This window comes from Chiloscyllium punctatum, chromosome 19, assembly GCF_047496795.1.
Source record: "Chiloscyllium punctatum isolate Juve2018m chromosome 19, sChiPun1.3, whole genome shotgun sequence".
NCBI classification, from domain to species: Eukaryota; Metazoa; Chordata; class Chondrichthyes; order Orectolobiformes; family Hemiscylliidae; genus Chiloscyllium; species Chiloscyllium punctatum.
In genome coordinates, this window is record NC_092757.1 from 89,419,404 (window position 1) to 89,435,487 (window position 16,084).

The 16,084-nt window shown below is 45.1% G+C and overlaps 1 protein-coding gene across 1 annotated transcript in view; it reads left to right on the plus strand.

Moving 5' to 3' along the window:
• The window catches only part of LOC140491600 (uncharacterized), a 161,154-nt gene that overhangs the window by 18,246 nt on the left and 126,824 nt on the right, over positions 1–16,084 (plus strand). The window contains exons 2-3 of the mRNA XM_072590028.1: positions 6,681–6,806; positions 14,735–14,881. Coding sequence (XP_072446129.1) covers positions 6,726–6,806; positions 14,735–14,881 — 228 coding nt within the window. The 5' untranslated portion in view covers positions 6,681–6,725. The remainder of the gene's footprint in view (positions 1–6,680; positions 6,807–14,734; positions 14,882–16,084) is intronic.

Below are 16,084 nucleotides of genomic sequence, written 5' to 3' on the forward strand. Positions count from 1 at the left end.
TCCGCGTCTTCTGTCAGGAGTACGCGAGGGGGTCGACCAAGAGGCGGAAATCCAGGATCGCGGAGTTGGAGAGGGAGATGCTCGACCTGGAGTCACGCCTCGGTCAGCCCGACGCGGACCCGGCCCTGCGCGGGGTGTACGAAGAGAAGAAGGCCGCGCTCCGGGACCTGCAGCTCGTCGGGGCTCGGGGCGCGTACGTGAGGTCGCGGATCCAGCTCCTGCAGGACCTGGACCGCGGCTCCCCCTTCTTCTACTCGCTGGAAAAAAGGCGCGGCACCCGTCAGCAGCTCCTTGTGCTGCTGGCCGACGACGGGTCCCTCGTCTCGGATCCGGAGGGCGTCAGGGCCCACGTCCGAAACTATTACACGGCTCTGTTCTCTCCGGATCCGTCCAGCGAGGACGCTCGCAGAGTTCTGTGGGAGGACCTGCCGCAGCTCAGCCCGGAGGACGCCGGAAGGCTCGACGCTCCCGTCACCTTAGAGGAGCTGACCGGCGCCCTCGACCGGCTCTCGAGGGGCAAAACCCCGGGGCTGGACGGGCTGACTGTGGAGTTCTTCAGGGCGTTCTGGGACGTCCTGGGGAACGACTACGCACAGGTCCTGGGGGAGTGTCTCAATGCCGGACAGCTGCCCCTTTCTTGGCGCAGGGCGGTCATCGTCCTGCTGCCGAAGAAGGGGGACCTTCGTTCTTTGAAGAACTGGCGTCCGGTCTCCCTCCTCAGCACGGATTACAAAATTTTCGCCAGGGTGTTGTCTTCTCGCCTGGCTTCCGTGCTGGCCCACATGATTCACCCGGACCAGTCCTACACGGTCCCGGGCCGGAGGATACACGACAACGTCCACCTGGTCCGGGACCTGGTCCATTTCTGTCGACGGGCTGGTCTGCCGAGCGCCTTCCTGTCCCTCGACCAGGAGAAGGCGTTCGACAGGGTCGATCACGAGTACCTGCTCGGGACTCTGCGGGCGTTCGGGTTCGGGACGCGGTTCGTCGCCCGGATCCGACTTTTGTACGCCGCCGCAGAGTGTCTGGTTAAAGTTAACGGGTCCCTGACGGCGCCCCTTCGCTTCGGGAGAGGAGTGCGTCAAGGCTGCCCCCTGTCCGGCCAGCTGTATTCCCTGTGCGTGGAGCCTTTCCTGCGCCTCTTGCGGAGGAGGTTGTCGGGGCTGGTTCTGCGCGGCGCGGGCACGGGGGTGGTCCTCTCGGCCTACGCCGACGACGTGCTCCTCACTTTCACCGACCCGGCTGACCTGGGGAGGATGCGCGAGTGCCAGGCCGTGTACTCGGCGGCGTCTTCCGCCAGGATCAACTGGGCCAAGTGTTCCGGACTACTGGTCGGCCCGTGGCGGGTGGACTCTCTGCCGGAGGAGTTACGGGGGTTCAGCTGGAGTACCACCCATCTCCTCTACCTGGGGGTCTACCTCGGCCCGGCTGAGGAATCCTGGCCGGCCAACTGGCAGGAGCTGGAGGCCAAAGTCTCGGCTCGCCTAGGCCGCTGGACAGGACTGCTCCGAGTGCTATCTTACAGGAGTCGAGTGCTGGTCATAAACCAGCTGGTGGCCGCCATGCTGTGGTACCGGCTGGTCACTTTGGTCCCTCCTCCTGGCTTTGTCGCTGACATCCAGAGAACGTTGGTCGACTTCTTCTGGGACAAAAAGATGCACTGGGTCGCCGCGCAGGTTCTGAGTCTCCCTATCGAGGAGGGCGGTCAGTCGCTGGTGTGCGTCCGCACCCAGGTCGCGACGTTCCGCCTTCAGACCTTGCGGCGATACCTTTACGTCGAGCCTCCTCCTAGGTGGTGCGCCCTGGCGACGTATTTTTTCCGCCAGGTGCGTAACCTCAACTACGACACGCAGCTCCTGTTCGTCGACCGTGACGGTTTGGAGGTCGCCCTCAAGGTGCTGCCTGTCTTTTACCAGGACCTGATCACTGTCTGGAACATGGTCGAATCGCGTCGCGCCTACCCTCCGGCTGGAGTAGCGGCTGTCGTCAGGGAGCCGTTGCTCAGGAATCCGCACCTCCGTACTCGCGGGTTCGAGTGGCTGTCGGAGGGGAGGGCCGTGGCGGCGAGGGCGACCAGGGTCGGGGACGTGCTGGGTGCCGGGGGCCTGGGCTGGACGCTGCCGCAGGACATAGCTAGCAGGGCAGCGGTAGACGTCCGGTACGTGGCCACCGCCATCCGACGCCTTAAAACGGCGGTGCTCGGACCCGACGTAGTGCACCAGTTGGAGGACGCTCAGGTGTGCGGTGGGATCCCGTCCGCGCTCACCCCGGCCCGGACGGAATTTCACATTGGCCCCAAGGTCCCGTACTTCCCGCGGGAGCCTGTGCCCCACAACCTGAGCCGCCTCCGGAATTTTAATTTTGTCCCTTTCAGGGATATAAAAAGGAAGGCCCTGTATCGACTGCTGCTGCACACCGTCCACCTCTTCTCCCTCATCCACCGTCCGGACACGCCTTGGCGTGCCCATTTGCCACCGGGCGGTGGGGATCCCCAGTGGAGGGCTCTCTACGCGGGAGTCCTCCCCCTTTCTCTCGGGGATCTGGGGTGGAGGGTGCTGCACGCAGCAGTCCCCTGCAACCGCAGGTTGCGGTGGTTCACGGACTCCCAGCCCAACTGCTTGTTCTGTGGCGCTGTGGAGTCCGTGGACCATGTATATATTGGGTGTGGGCGTTTGCACTCCCTTTTTGATTTCCTCGAAGACCTTCTCCTCTGTTTCTGGCTGCACTTCAGTCCCACGCTCCTGATCTTCGGGCACCCGGTACGGAGGAGGGAGGGCAGGTCCGAGGACCTCCTCGTGGGTCTGCTCCTGGGCCTGGCCAAACTGGCCATCAACAGGTCCAGGCAGCGGGCCGTGGAGGGGGTCGTTAGGGCCGACTGCCTGCCCCTCTTCCGGGGTTACGTTAGAGCCCGGGTGTCCTTGGAGAAGGAGCACGCGGTGTCCACCGACACCCTGGAGTCGTTCAGGGAGAGGTGGGCGCCGCAGGGAGTGGAGTGCATCATTTCTCCCTCCAACTCTATTTTGATTTAGTCCCTACCCTCCCCTTCACTGTTTTGATCACACAGCATTGCCCTGTGGTTTGAAGGGCAGTGCTTGTCACTGGCCACTCGGGTGTCTTTCCTATCTTCCTGGTGGTGGAAATTGAATAAAGATTCGTGCACTTTGTGTCTTTTCACTGTGTCTCACACCTGCACACACACACCATGGGTGCTGGGGAATGAAAATAAGCACTACCGCACTTAGGCGGTAGTGTGGGGGTTAAATAAAAAAAAGAAAAAAAAAAAAAAAAAAAAAAAGAAAAAAAAAAAAAAAAAAAAAAAAAAAAAAAAAAAAATTAAATAGGAAAAAAAAAAAAAAAAAAAAAAATAAATAGGAGATTCGGCCCGGGTGTCCTTGGAGAAGGAGCACGCGGTGTCCACCAACACCCTGGAGTTGTGACTGGCCAAAAAAAAAAGAAAAAAAAAAAGAAAAAACAAAAAAAAAAATAGGAGATTCGGCCCGGGTGTCCTTGGAGAAGGAGCACGCGGTGTCCACCAACACCCTGGAGTTGTGACTGGCCACTTGAGTGTTTCAAAAGAAAAAAAAAAGAAAAAAATAAATAGGAGATTCACACACAACATGGGTGCTGGGGGAAGAAAATAAGCACTACCGCAGTTAGGCGGTAGTGTGGGGGTTAAATTTTAAAAAATAAATAAATAAAAGAAAAAATATATAAATAAACAGGAGATTACTGTTTTGATCACACAGCATTGCCCTTTTAAAAAAAAAGAACAGGAGTGATTGATCACACAGCATTGCCCTTTGAAAGAGAAAAAAAATAAATAGGAGATTCACACACAACATGGGTGCTGGGGGAAGAAAATAAGCACTACTGCAATTACGCGGTAGTGTGGGGGTAAATAAAAAGAAAAAAATTGGGGAGTGTCACCGCAGTTAGGCGGTAGTGTGGGGGTAATAAGAAGGAAAAAAGAACAGGAGAATCAGACATTCTGTTGAAACAAATAGGAGATTCACACACAACACGGGTGCTGAAGAAAAAATAAGCACTACTGCAATTAGGCGGTAGTGTGGGGGTAACTTTTAAAAAAGAAAAAAGACATAAATAGGAGTGTCACGGGTTCTGTTCACTAAAAGAAGAAAAAATAGGAGATTCACACACAACATGGGTGCTGGGGAAAAAAATAAGCACTACCGCAGTTAGGCGGTAGTGGGGGTTTTAAAAAAAAGAAAAAATAAACAGGAGTGTCAGAGGAAAAAAAGACAGAAAAAAAAATAAATAGGAGATTCTCACACCTGCACACAAAACATGGGTGTTGGGGAAAAAATAAGCGGTAGTGTGGGGGTAAAAAAAATGAGAGAAAAAAGAAATAGGAGATTTAGGGATTTGAGTTTTGTCCTCATTTCCCTGAAAACTGGTTGAACGGTAGGGTTTGGGGGCATGGCTTTGCTGCTCCTCTGCCTTGTAAAATTGCCGTTTCTCTGTATACAGTTGTTAATTTTTTGTAAATTGTGCATCTTCTAATAAAATAAAAAAAAGATTTAGACTGATTCTATAGGTGTCTTCCCATTTAAAAAAATAAATCGGAGATTTTAAATTTCCTCACTTCATGGACTGACTCTGTGCATATGTAAATAAAGGGTGATTTAGTGACAGTATACCAGTCAGTGTAGTTATTTAATGAACAATGAGGGAATTAAAAGTCCCACCTGTTCGAGAGGTGTATAACAATATCTCTGAACATGTTGATTAGAAAATATCTAAACCAGAAAACAGAGAAGATAACTTGTGGATTCTTGTGGTGCAGTGGTAATTACCCTATCTCTGAATCAGGAGACCTGGGGGTTTGGGTTTTAAGTGCATGATCTAACCTCGAGAACAGGTTAATCTCTAGAACACCTCAGAACTAGTTTTTGTTTTCTTAAGTGTCTTTAGTGACAAATTGTGTCTGAAGAGCTGTGAAATTACTCTTGACTAGTTTAATGGTGCCATAGAAATGAAATTGTTGTTTTATTGTTATTATTGTAATTCCAGTTTTGTTTATTTCTTAGAGTTAACAGTTTGCAAACTAACTGTGATCCAAAACCCTGGAACTCTCCTCCTTGCAGCTCTGGGTGTGCCCATTTCCTGTGCACTGCAGCGGTTCAAAGTGGCAGTTCACCACCATCTTTGCTGTCAGTTAGGCATGGGCCATCCCAGCCAGTGAAACGCATTGTGGTCTGAAAAATAAAAACAAAATTCCAATAAGTCACTTTGGACTCAAAAGACAGTGTGGCAGAGGCTGAGAAAGTTTATAGCCTTAAATGTTGTCTTTAAACATTTAGAATAAAATGTAATTTTGAATTACAGAACACATTTGCTGCATATTAGCAAAAATGTATGGCCAGGAAAGATGAGATAATTAAGAACATTTGGCCATTGACTGAACAGCGCCTCCTCTTTAGCAAGGAGAAAATCTAGCACTAGCCGATTCTGTAGCGTCATCATCTGGGTCTCCTGTAACTCTTTGATCACCAGCTTCAGAGCATGGGCAGTTGAGTTAGCAAGTTTTTCGATGTCATATGCAAGGTCATTTTCCTAATCTAGGGCCATTTCAACACCCCAGCCAGGAATAAGATCTCCCAGCAACCTGGACCACCAGGTTTGTTGATGGAAGACATTGTGTAAGTCCTGTTTTGTTTTTCCTCTACTTTTGTTCTGTACTGATTTGCATGTTGGTGAGCATTCCATTCATCATTTACTTCAGGTTCTTCATGGTGGAGGGTAAAAAGTGGTAAGATGTATATTAGGGCACAATGTCCATTGGGTAAATATGGGTAGGCTTTGTTTTCGCATAGTAGTTTTCATTCTACCCTGACTGTTGCCCAAACAAAACTCCTTGTGCATAGGCTTAATATTGAGTGTCAACAACACGGTCAATGACCAAACTTTTGAAACAAAATCCAGGGATAGAGGAACACTTCATTTGAAACCGCAGAGTCTGCTCAAACCTGGCTCCTTATTCTCCTTATCTCTATAACATCCACCTGCCAAAACCCTCTAATTTCTCTGCATACTTCCAATTGTGGCCACTTGCAGATCCTGGATTCTCATCACTCCGCCATTGGCACAGAACCTTCAGCTGCTTCTGTGCTAAGCTCTGGAATTCCCTCTCTAAATCTCAATATATTTGTCTGTTTTAACATGTTCCTTTAAACTTGCATGTTCTAATGTATCTTTATGTGTGTCAGTGGTGTTTGTGTATCTTAGAGGCATTACATGAATGCAAGTTATTATTGTTTGTTGAACCATTTCCTCGGTACACCTATTATCCTAATGGAGGAAGTTGCTATCCTGTGAAATTTTCACGTGAATGTTGGGCAAAAGCAAATTCAGTGTTGGCTGTAATATCCTTATAGGTAAAAGGCCTATCAGCTTGTACTATCACACCGCGCACAATGACAAGTGACCATTTAATTGAGGTATTCTGCAAGTAGATACCTGAGCCAAAATATAAAAAAAAGTTGCAAAACTAAAATGGTTTTTTAGTGGCTTTTCATAATTTGTGTATTATGTTGACACTGTTGCCAAGTGTCATTTATTTTGTAGATCTACTGTATAGCATTTCATGAAACTAGACTAACTTGTCAGGAGGTTATTGTTTATGTTGCAGTTGACATTTGGACTTTAAAAATCATTGATAGCAGTTCAATATCTCAAGAAACTCTGAATATCATCAGGGATTTACCATGAATTATCATCCTTTCAATGTGGATTGGCTGGACTCTAGTCTCCAAGCAACATTATTGCCCGGGAGACCATGGCACAAGGTGAGACATTACTGGATTTCATAATTCATAAATCTCTATGAAGCATGAAAAGAGTATTTAATCATAGGGAGAAATCTCCTGGATTTACATCAGGATATGTAGTGAATGCTGGAAAATACTAATGGTTAGAGCACCTGCATGTAAAGAAAGGTCATTTAAATGGAGGGAAATCTGATGGATGTCCTTACAGTGGCACTCTGTGATGGACTTCCTAATTTTCTGTATCCAGGCAATCCGGTGTACCTGGCAGTATGTCTGGGAATATCTCCCTTCAGGTATTGGTCCACCTTACCGTGCATAGGCTGAATCTACCTATTAAAAAGCTTCAAAATATTCAAACAAAAAAAGGCAATCACTTCCCAGATGTTCCTTTCTGACCTGCCGATGTTTATTTCACCTTCTAGTCTGAATACCCTTCAATAGACAACCCTTAGATATGGCCTCAGGCCAGGTGTAGGAATAAGGAGGAAAAGTGAGGACTGCAGATGCTGGAGATCAGAGCTGAAAATGTGTTGCTGGAAAAGCGCAGCAGGTCAGGCAGCATCCAAGGAACAGGAAGAAGGGCTTATGCCCGAAACGTCGATTCTCCTGTTCCTTGGATGCTGCCTGACCTGCTGCGCTTTTCCAGCAACACATTTTCAGCTCAGGTGTAGGAATAACCCTTCCTTAGTAGCAGAGCAGTAATAGATTGTACACTACAGGCCATATCACTCTTATGAACCAAAATGTCATCTAGCTTCCCAAGAGCAAAGTTGCAGGAAATCATTGTCACCATTCACCACATTGCTAGGCAATGAGCAACTTCAACAAAAGAATATTTAGCTACCTCCTCTTGACATTCAGTAGCGTTATCATAGCTGAATTTACCTTGTCAATATCCTGGGGGTTATCATTGTGCAGAAACTAAATGCTGCCCTCTGTGAAAGATCACTACTGCATCAGCTGGCTTGTCTCATCATACCACAAAGTGATGTCTTGATTTACATTTGATAACTTTCCTTTTGACAATTTGATTTTCTTTACTATGTCCCAAAGGGACTGTTTATATTAATTTTGTTTGATTTGGTTATTTGGATTAGTGGATTCCCAACTGGACCAGCCATTTAATATTGCAGATGTAAGAGCATTCCAGTCATTTGGCTGGAGGTTGTGTAGCAAGTAACTCATCCACTGTTCGTCATCAACAAGGCATGAGTCAGCAGTGTGATAGAGTAATCTCCACTTTCCTGGATGAGTGTGATTCCAAGAACATTCAAGAAGCTCAACACAATTCAAGACAAAGCCGTTGGTTGGATCAGTGCCCTATCCACCAATGTAAACAGTAACTCCATATACCACCAATGCATAGTCTAACAGCGTATACCATGTACAAGATATAGAGCAGCAACTCAACGAGTCTCCTTCAACAGCCCCTTCCAAACATATGACCTCTACCACCTTGAACAAGTGCAAAAGAAACATAGGAATGTCATCACGTGCAAGTTACCCTCAAAGCCACACTCTATCCTAACTACTTTTTAAAATTAATGTACAGGATGTGCGTGTCAATGGCTAGGCTAGCATTTATTGCCCAACCCAATTGCCGTTCAGAAGCTGATGGTGAGGTATAGAGTCATACAACATGGAAACAGACCCTTCTGCCCAGCTCAACCATGACAACCTGGTTTCCTAAACTAAACTAGTCTGTGTTTGGCCCATGTTCCTCTATACCTTTCCTATCCACGTACCTGTCCAAGTGTCTTGTAAATGATATAATTATACTCCCCTGTATCACTTCATTTGGCAGCTCGTTCCATATATTCAACACACTCTGTATGAAAAAGATGCCCCTCAGGACCTTTTTACTCTTTCCCTTCTCACCTTAGTCCTATGCTTGCCAGTTTTGGACTCCCCTACCCTGTGAAAAGACCTTGGCAAATCATCTTATCTATGCTCCCCATGATTTTATAAACCTCCATAAGGTCACCTCTCAGCCTCCTACATTCCACGCGAAAAAGAATCCCAACCTATACAGCCTGCCCTTATAACTCAAACCTTTTGGTCTCAGTAACGTACTTGTAAATCTTTTCTGAACCCTTTCAAGATTAACAACATCCTGCATATAGTAGGGTGACCAGAATTGTACACAACACTCCAAATATCTTACCAATGTCTTGTACAGCTGTAACATGACGTCCCAACTGCTGTACTCAGTGCTATGACCGATGAGGGCAAACGGGCTAAACACCTTCTTCACCATTTGTCTACGTATGACACTACTTTGAAGGAACTGTGTACCTGAACCCTTAGGTATCTTAGGTATCTCTGTTCCCCAGGACCCTACCATTAACTAAGTCCAGCCCTGAAATGTGGACTCTTTGTCTTACCAAACTGCAACACCTCGCATTTATCTAAATGAAGCTTTATCTGCCATTCTTCGGGCCATTGGCACAGTTGATCATGTTCCTTTTGTACTCTTAGAAAATCTTCTCCACTGCCCACTATGTCACCAACTTTGGTGTCATCTGCAAACTTACTGATCATGCTTCCTATATTTTCATCCAAATTGTTTCTATAAATGACAAACAACAGTGGACCCAGCACCGATCCTTGTGGCACATTGCTGGTCACAGATCTCTAGTCTGAACAACAGCCCTCTACCATTGCCCTCTGTCTCCTCCCGTAAAGCCAATTTGTATGCACTTAGCTCACGCTGTTTGGATCCCATCTGATTTGACTTACTAACCATTCTAAATGCAGAACCTTGTTGAAGGCTTTACTAAAGTCTATATAGACAATGTCTGCCATTCTATCTTGTTTTACCTTATCAGTCATCTCTTCAAAAAAATCAATCAAGTTTGTGAAATGTGAGCTTCACAAAGCCATGCTGACTATTCCTAATCAGTTCTTGTCTTTCTGAATGCATGAGGATCATGTTTTTCAGAATCCCCTCAACAACTTAGTCACCAGTGACGTCAGGCTCACTTGTCTATAATGCCTTTCTTAAATAAAGACACAACACAACATTAGCCACCCACCAGTCACCTGACATCTCATCCACGACTGTCGATTGTACAAATATCTCTGCTAGGGGCCCTGTAATTTCTTCTCTTATTTCCCACAATGTCCTGGGATACATTTGATCAGGTCCCAGGGACATATCTACCTTTATGCGTTTTAAGACCTCCAGCTCTTCCGCTTCTGAAATGTGGACTCTTTTCAAAACATTATTGTTTATTTCATCGAATTCCCTAGCTGTCATGTCTTTCTCCACAGTAAGTACTAACGTGAAATATTCACTTAGGATCTCACACATCTCCTGTGGTTCCACACAACTTGATGACCTCATTGATCTTTAAGGAGTCCTATTCTCTTCCTAGTTACTCTTTAGCCCTTAATATACTTATAGAAGATCTTTGGATTCTTCTTAACCTTATCTGCCAAGCTATCTCATGTCCCTTTCTTCCCATCCTGATTTCCCTCTTAAGTATACTCCTACACACCTTGTACTCCTAGGAGAAAGTGAGGACTGAAGATGCTGGAGATCACAGTCGAGAGTGTGGTGCTGGAAAAGCACAAAGGTCTCATGCCTGAAACGTCGATTCTCCTGCTCCTCGGATGCTGCCTGACCTGCTGTGCTTTTCTAGCACCACACTCTCGACGCTATACTCCTCAAAGGATTCACTTGGTCCCAGCTGTCTATACCTGATATATGCCAGTCAACCAGTATTCCCTACTCCTGCCAGCCTTGCCCTTCACACTAACAGGAACACGCTGTCCCTGAACTCTTGTGATCTCACTTATGATGGTCTCCCACTTTCCAACAGTCACTTTCCCCGTGAATAGTCTCTCCCAATCAACTTTTGAAAGGTCTTGCCTAATACTGTCAAAAATGACCCTACCACAGTTTAGAACTTTAACTTTTAGGTCAGGTCTGTCCTTTTTCATTACTATTTTGAAGCTAATAAAATATGATTAGTGGCCCCAAAATGTTCCCCATTAGCATCTCAGTCACTTGCTCTGTTTTATTTCCCAAAAGGAGGTCGAGTTTTTACCCCTTCTCTAGTAGGTTTGAGAAAGTTTTCTTGAACACACTTAACAAGTTCCTCCCTATCTAAGTCCTTAATATTATGGCAATCCCAGTCTATGTTTGGAAAGTTAAAATCCCCCACTATTACAATCCTATTACAGTATTCTTACAGCTATCTGCGATCTCCCTACATATTTGGTCCTCAATTTCCTGCTGACTATTGGGGGGGGAGGGTCTACATTACAATCCCATTCCTTTTTATTTCTCAATTCCAACCATATAGCTACACTGGACAATCCCTCAGGAATATATTCCCTAAGTACTGCCGTGATGTTTTCCCTAATCAAAATAATCACTCCCGTTCCTGTCTTGACTTCCCTTCTATCCTTCCTATAGTATCTGTACCCCGAAACATTGAGTGCCAGTCTCTCTGTCAACCATGTTTCTCTAAGAGCTATGATCTCCCATGTTCCTATCCATGCCCTGAGTTTATCTGCCTTAATTGTCATGCCTCTTGCATTGAAGTAAGTACATTGTAATTCATCAGTCTTTCCTCATTCTCTGTCACACTCTTGCCAACCTTGTCTATCCAACTGTCTCCCTTTAATCTACATGTCGATTGGTCAAACTAGGTCGGTCAGGATAGCCTTGAGGAGGAGTTCATTGAATTTATAGTTTTCTTGAACAGTATGTAATGGAACTGATGAGGGTACAAGCTATCTTAGATCTGGTCCTGTGTAATGAGGCAAGAATAATTAATAATGTCACAGTTAGGGATCCTCTTGGAAGGAACGATCAGAGTATGGTTGGATTTAGAATACATTTGTAAACTGTAAAGATAAAACCCAATACCAGGGTCCCGTGTTTAAACAAGGGAGTCTACAATAGGATGAGGGAGAAGTTGGCTAAAGTAGACTGGAAGCAAAGACTTTACGGTGGGACAGTTGACAAACAGTGAAAGACATTCAAAGCAATTTTCAAAGTGTTCTTATGTTCTAACTGTTGAATCGGATTTTAATTAGTATGAATCTGTGACAGCAAACTCAACATTTAGACAAAGATTCTAAAACAATCTTGAACTGAAAAACATTCAGTCTTTTTTAAAAGAAACACCACATGCAGCTTTTTTTTGGCTTAAAAACATAAGAGAGGGAGAAATCAAAAGATCACAAGCTCTTCACGTTTTTGCACCTTTACAAAGGAAAGTATAACATTTATATGCTTTAAAATATGCTGAGAAGTGACAAATCCGAAACATCAATCATTCACAAATTCCACAACTTTGTTTCTGTGTATGGACGGATGTTTTGTTTAGGCTAAAATCTGCAGTTCAAAATATGCAAGGAGCCGTTAAGAAGATTACTGAAGTTTTACCGAGGTTGCAGAATTTATGTACATTCAGCCTGTGTCATGAATGCTGTTTCTGACCTTTTGCCACGGTCTTTTTAACTTATTGATCTATAATCCAAGAGTATGGCCAATTTTCCCATCAGGCATTTTTAAATGTTTTCCCACAATACCACATAACTTCTGTACCTTTTCAACCTTCTCTGTTGTCTCACTACTATTTAGGGTCATGGACCCCTGCCAGACTAGTTTAAACCCTCCCAAGTACTTATAGCAAATCTCCCTGCCAGAATATCTCACCGTCCCTTTTGTACAGGTCACTTCTGCCCCAGAAGTAATCCCAATGATCCAAAAGTCTGTCTCTTCACCACCTCCTCAGCCATGCAATAATCTGTCCTATCTTCTTATTCCAACTCTCCTTAGCACTTGGCACCAGGAGTAATCCAGAGATTACAACCCTAGTCTTACCTTCTTGAATTACTGCAATCCATTTCGCCATTGGCGAGGGAGTTCCAAGACTTTGACTCAGTGACACTGAAGGAATGGTGATAAATTTCTAAGTCAGGATTTCTAAATTTCTATGTGATGCTAAATTTCTCAGTGGCTTGAAGGGGAATTTGCAGATAGCAGTGTTCCCATGTTTCTGCTGATCTTGTCCTCCCAGATGGAAGTGATCATGGGTTTGGAAAGTGTTGTCTGTGGAGACTTGGTGAATTTCTACAATGTATCTAGGAGATGGTACATACTGCTGCTACTGTGTGTTGGTGGTGAAGGGAGTGAATGTGGATGTGGTGCCAATCAAGTTGGCTGTTTTGTCCTGGATGGTGTCATGCTTCTTGAATGCTGTTGGAGCTGCACTCATTCAGGCATGTGGGGAGTAATCCATCCCACTCCTTATTTGTGCTTTGTAGAAAGTCAAGAGGCTATGTTGAGTCAGGATTTGAGTTACTTGCTGCAGGATTCCTAGCCTCTGACCTGCTCTTGTAAGCTTGTCTGGTTCAGTTCCTGGTCAATAGTAATCTCTGGATATTCATTATGGTGCTTTCAGTTATGGTAATTACATTGAATTCAATGAGCAATGCTTAGATTCTTTCATTGGAGATGGTCAATGCCTGACCCTTGTGTCTCTAATACAGCTGAAGATTGCAGAATCATCAGTGAACATCCCCATTGCTGACCTATGATGGAGGGAGTATAATTGAGAAGCAGCTGAAGATTGTTGAACCCAAGACACTATAACTTGGCTCTGTGGTACAGTGATAGTGGCCCTGTCTCTGAGCCCAGATTCAAGTCCCACCTGCTGCAGAGGTGAACAAGTTGATTAGAAAACATGTACAACTTGGAACTATATTGATGTTCCTTCACTGTCAATGGATCAAAATCCTGGAAATCTTTTTCTAGCAGCACTATGGGTGTACCTCTGGTGGTTCAAGAAAGCAATTCACCACCATCACCTCTTCAAGGATGGTTGGGATTGGACAAATATCCACCTGGAAATTTAGTAGTGGTTCCAGGTTTAGTGGCATATAGAGAGAGGCCTCGGAAAGAGGGTTTGCATTATTTTGTTAGTTTTATGTAGCTGTTCCCTCAGTAAATCTCAATGGTTCTCACTGAGTTTTTAAAAATTACAAGAAGTTTTGATTAACTAAATAAAGTGAAACTGTTTCCACTGGTCTGGCAGGAGGAATGGAAACCAAAGGACACAGATCTAAGGTATTGTAATTGGCAGATAAATCAGAAGGAAGATCAGGATAAATTCTTACATGTAGAGCTTTGTAGTGTTCTGGAATGTACTACCTGAAAGGGTAGTAGATGTAGGTTCAATAGTGACTTTCAAAAGCAAATTCAATGTATAGCTAAATAAAAATGTGCAGGGAATGAAGTTGGACAGCTCTTTCAAAGAGCCAGCACAGGCACAATGGATACAAAGGACTCCTACGTTTGCAACACCATGAATTGTACAAAACCCCAGCTTGTGACACTATCATTTTCCCACCACTAAAGGTACATTTCTTCCTTGTGTGAGGAATGGGTTAGTGACTATTTGTAGCTGCCATTTGTAAGCTAAGTACAAATAGAGAGGCATCCCAAATTGGAGGAATAAAAACCCTTAGACATGTGAAGAAGGATCAGTAGTATTCTATTCAGCCCCTTGAGCCTGTTCTGCCATTCAATAAAGTCATGGCAGATCTGATTGTAACCTCTCTTCCACATTTCCACCTACCCTTGATAATCTTTCAGCTCTTTGCTTCTATCTACCGTATTGTTTTCAATATTTTTGCATCTCTAATAAAATATGGTGTGTAACCCTTGAGTGCAGTAAAGAAAAAAAAAGGCATACATTTTGTGTTCTGTGAAACACAAACTTGAGATTTCTCGTGGCATGATATTTGCACAGTTTCTTCATAGCGCAAAATACTAAAGTTTGTATAAACTGAATTATTCTTAAAAAAAAGGATATTGCTAAACATTAAAAGAAATGGAGGACAAAATTGATTTTAAAGCAGATGGTTCTGTGTAAAAGTTTGTTCCACACTTCACATTGTTGAGCTTTACATTTTGTTGAACTCAGGTACGTGAAAAATTAGAACATGCTCTTGCTCATGAACTTGAAGGTCATTTGATGAATCCTGAGCAAAGACAGATCATTTTCCAGTTAATGGGGATACCTTATGTACAGAAGCACTTCAGCAACTATCCAGATCAGCCCAGTTTACTGGTGAGTACGGCATGGAAAGGACTAACTTATATAAACATTAGGCATCTAAGGAATGTTTTAGATTAGATTAGATTACTTACAGTGTGGAAACAGGCCCTTCAGCCCAACAAGTCCACATCGACCCGCCGAAGCGCAACCCATCCAAACCCATTCCCCTACATTTTTACCCCTTCACCTAACACTACGGGCAATTTAGCATGGCCAATCCACCTAACCTGCACATTTTTGGACTGTGGGAGGAAACCGGAGCATCCGAAGGAAACCCACGCAGACACAGGGAGAATGTGCAAGCTCCACACAGTCAGTCGCCTGAGGCAGGAATTGAACCCGGGTCTCTGGCGCTGTGAGGCAACAGTGCTAACCAATTTTTTAGTTTTATATTTCTATGAAGCCAAAGTCCAGGGGATTGTCCATAGGAAGTTCAATAATGGCAGGAACTTTATAATATTTAGTGAATCTGCAATTGGACTGCATTCTGGGGAAGGTGGGACCTGTATAAACAGGACGGGTTGCACCTGAACCAGAAGGGCACCAATATCCTGGGGGGTAGGTTTGCTAGCACTCTTCGGGGGGGTTTAAACTAATTTGGCAGGGGGATGGGATCCGGACTTGTAGTCCAGCAAGTAAGCTAGCTGTGTGTCAGGATGTCCAAGACTGTAGGGAGGCTGTGGAGAAGGTAGCACTGACAGGGACTACTTACAGACACAGAGATGGGCTCAAGTGCGTATACTTCAATGCAAGGAGTATCAGAAATAAGGTGGGTGAACTTAAGGCGTGGATCGGTACCTGGGACTACGATGTTGTAGCCATCACGGAAACATGGATAGATGAGGGACAGGAATAGCTGTTGGAGGTTCCTGGGTACAGATGTTTCAGTAAGATTAGGGAGGGTGGTAAAAAAGGAGGGGGGGTGGCATTGCTAATTAGAAATGGTATAACGGCTGCAGAAAGGAAGTTTGAGGGGGATCTGCCTCTGGAGGTAGTATGGGCTGAAGTCAGAAATAGGAAAGGTGCAGTCACCTTGTTGGGTGTTTATTATAGGCCCCCCAATAGCAGCAGAGATGTGGAGAAACAGATTGGGAAACAGATTTTGGAAAGGTGCAGAAGCCACAGGGTCGTAGTCATGGGCGACTTCAACTTCCCAAATATTGATTGGAAGCTCTTTAGATCAAGTAGATTGGATGGGGTGGTGTTTGTGCAGTG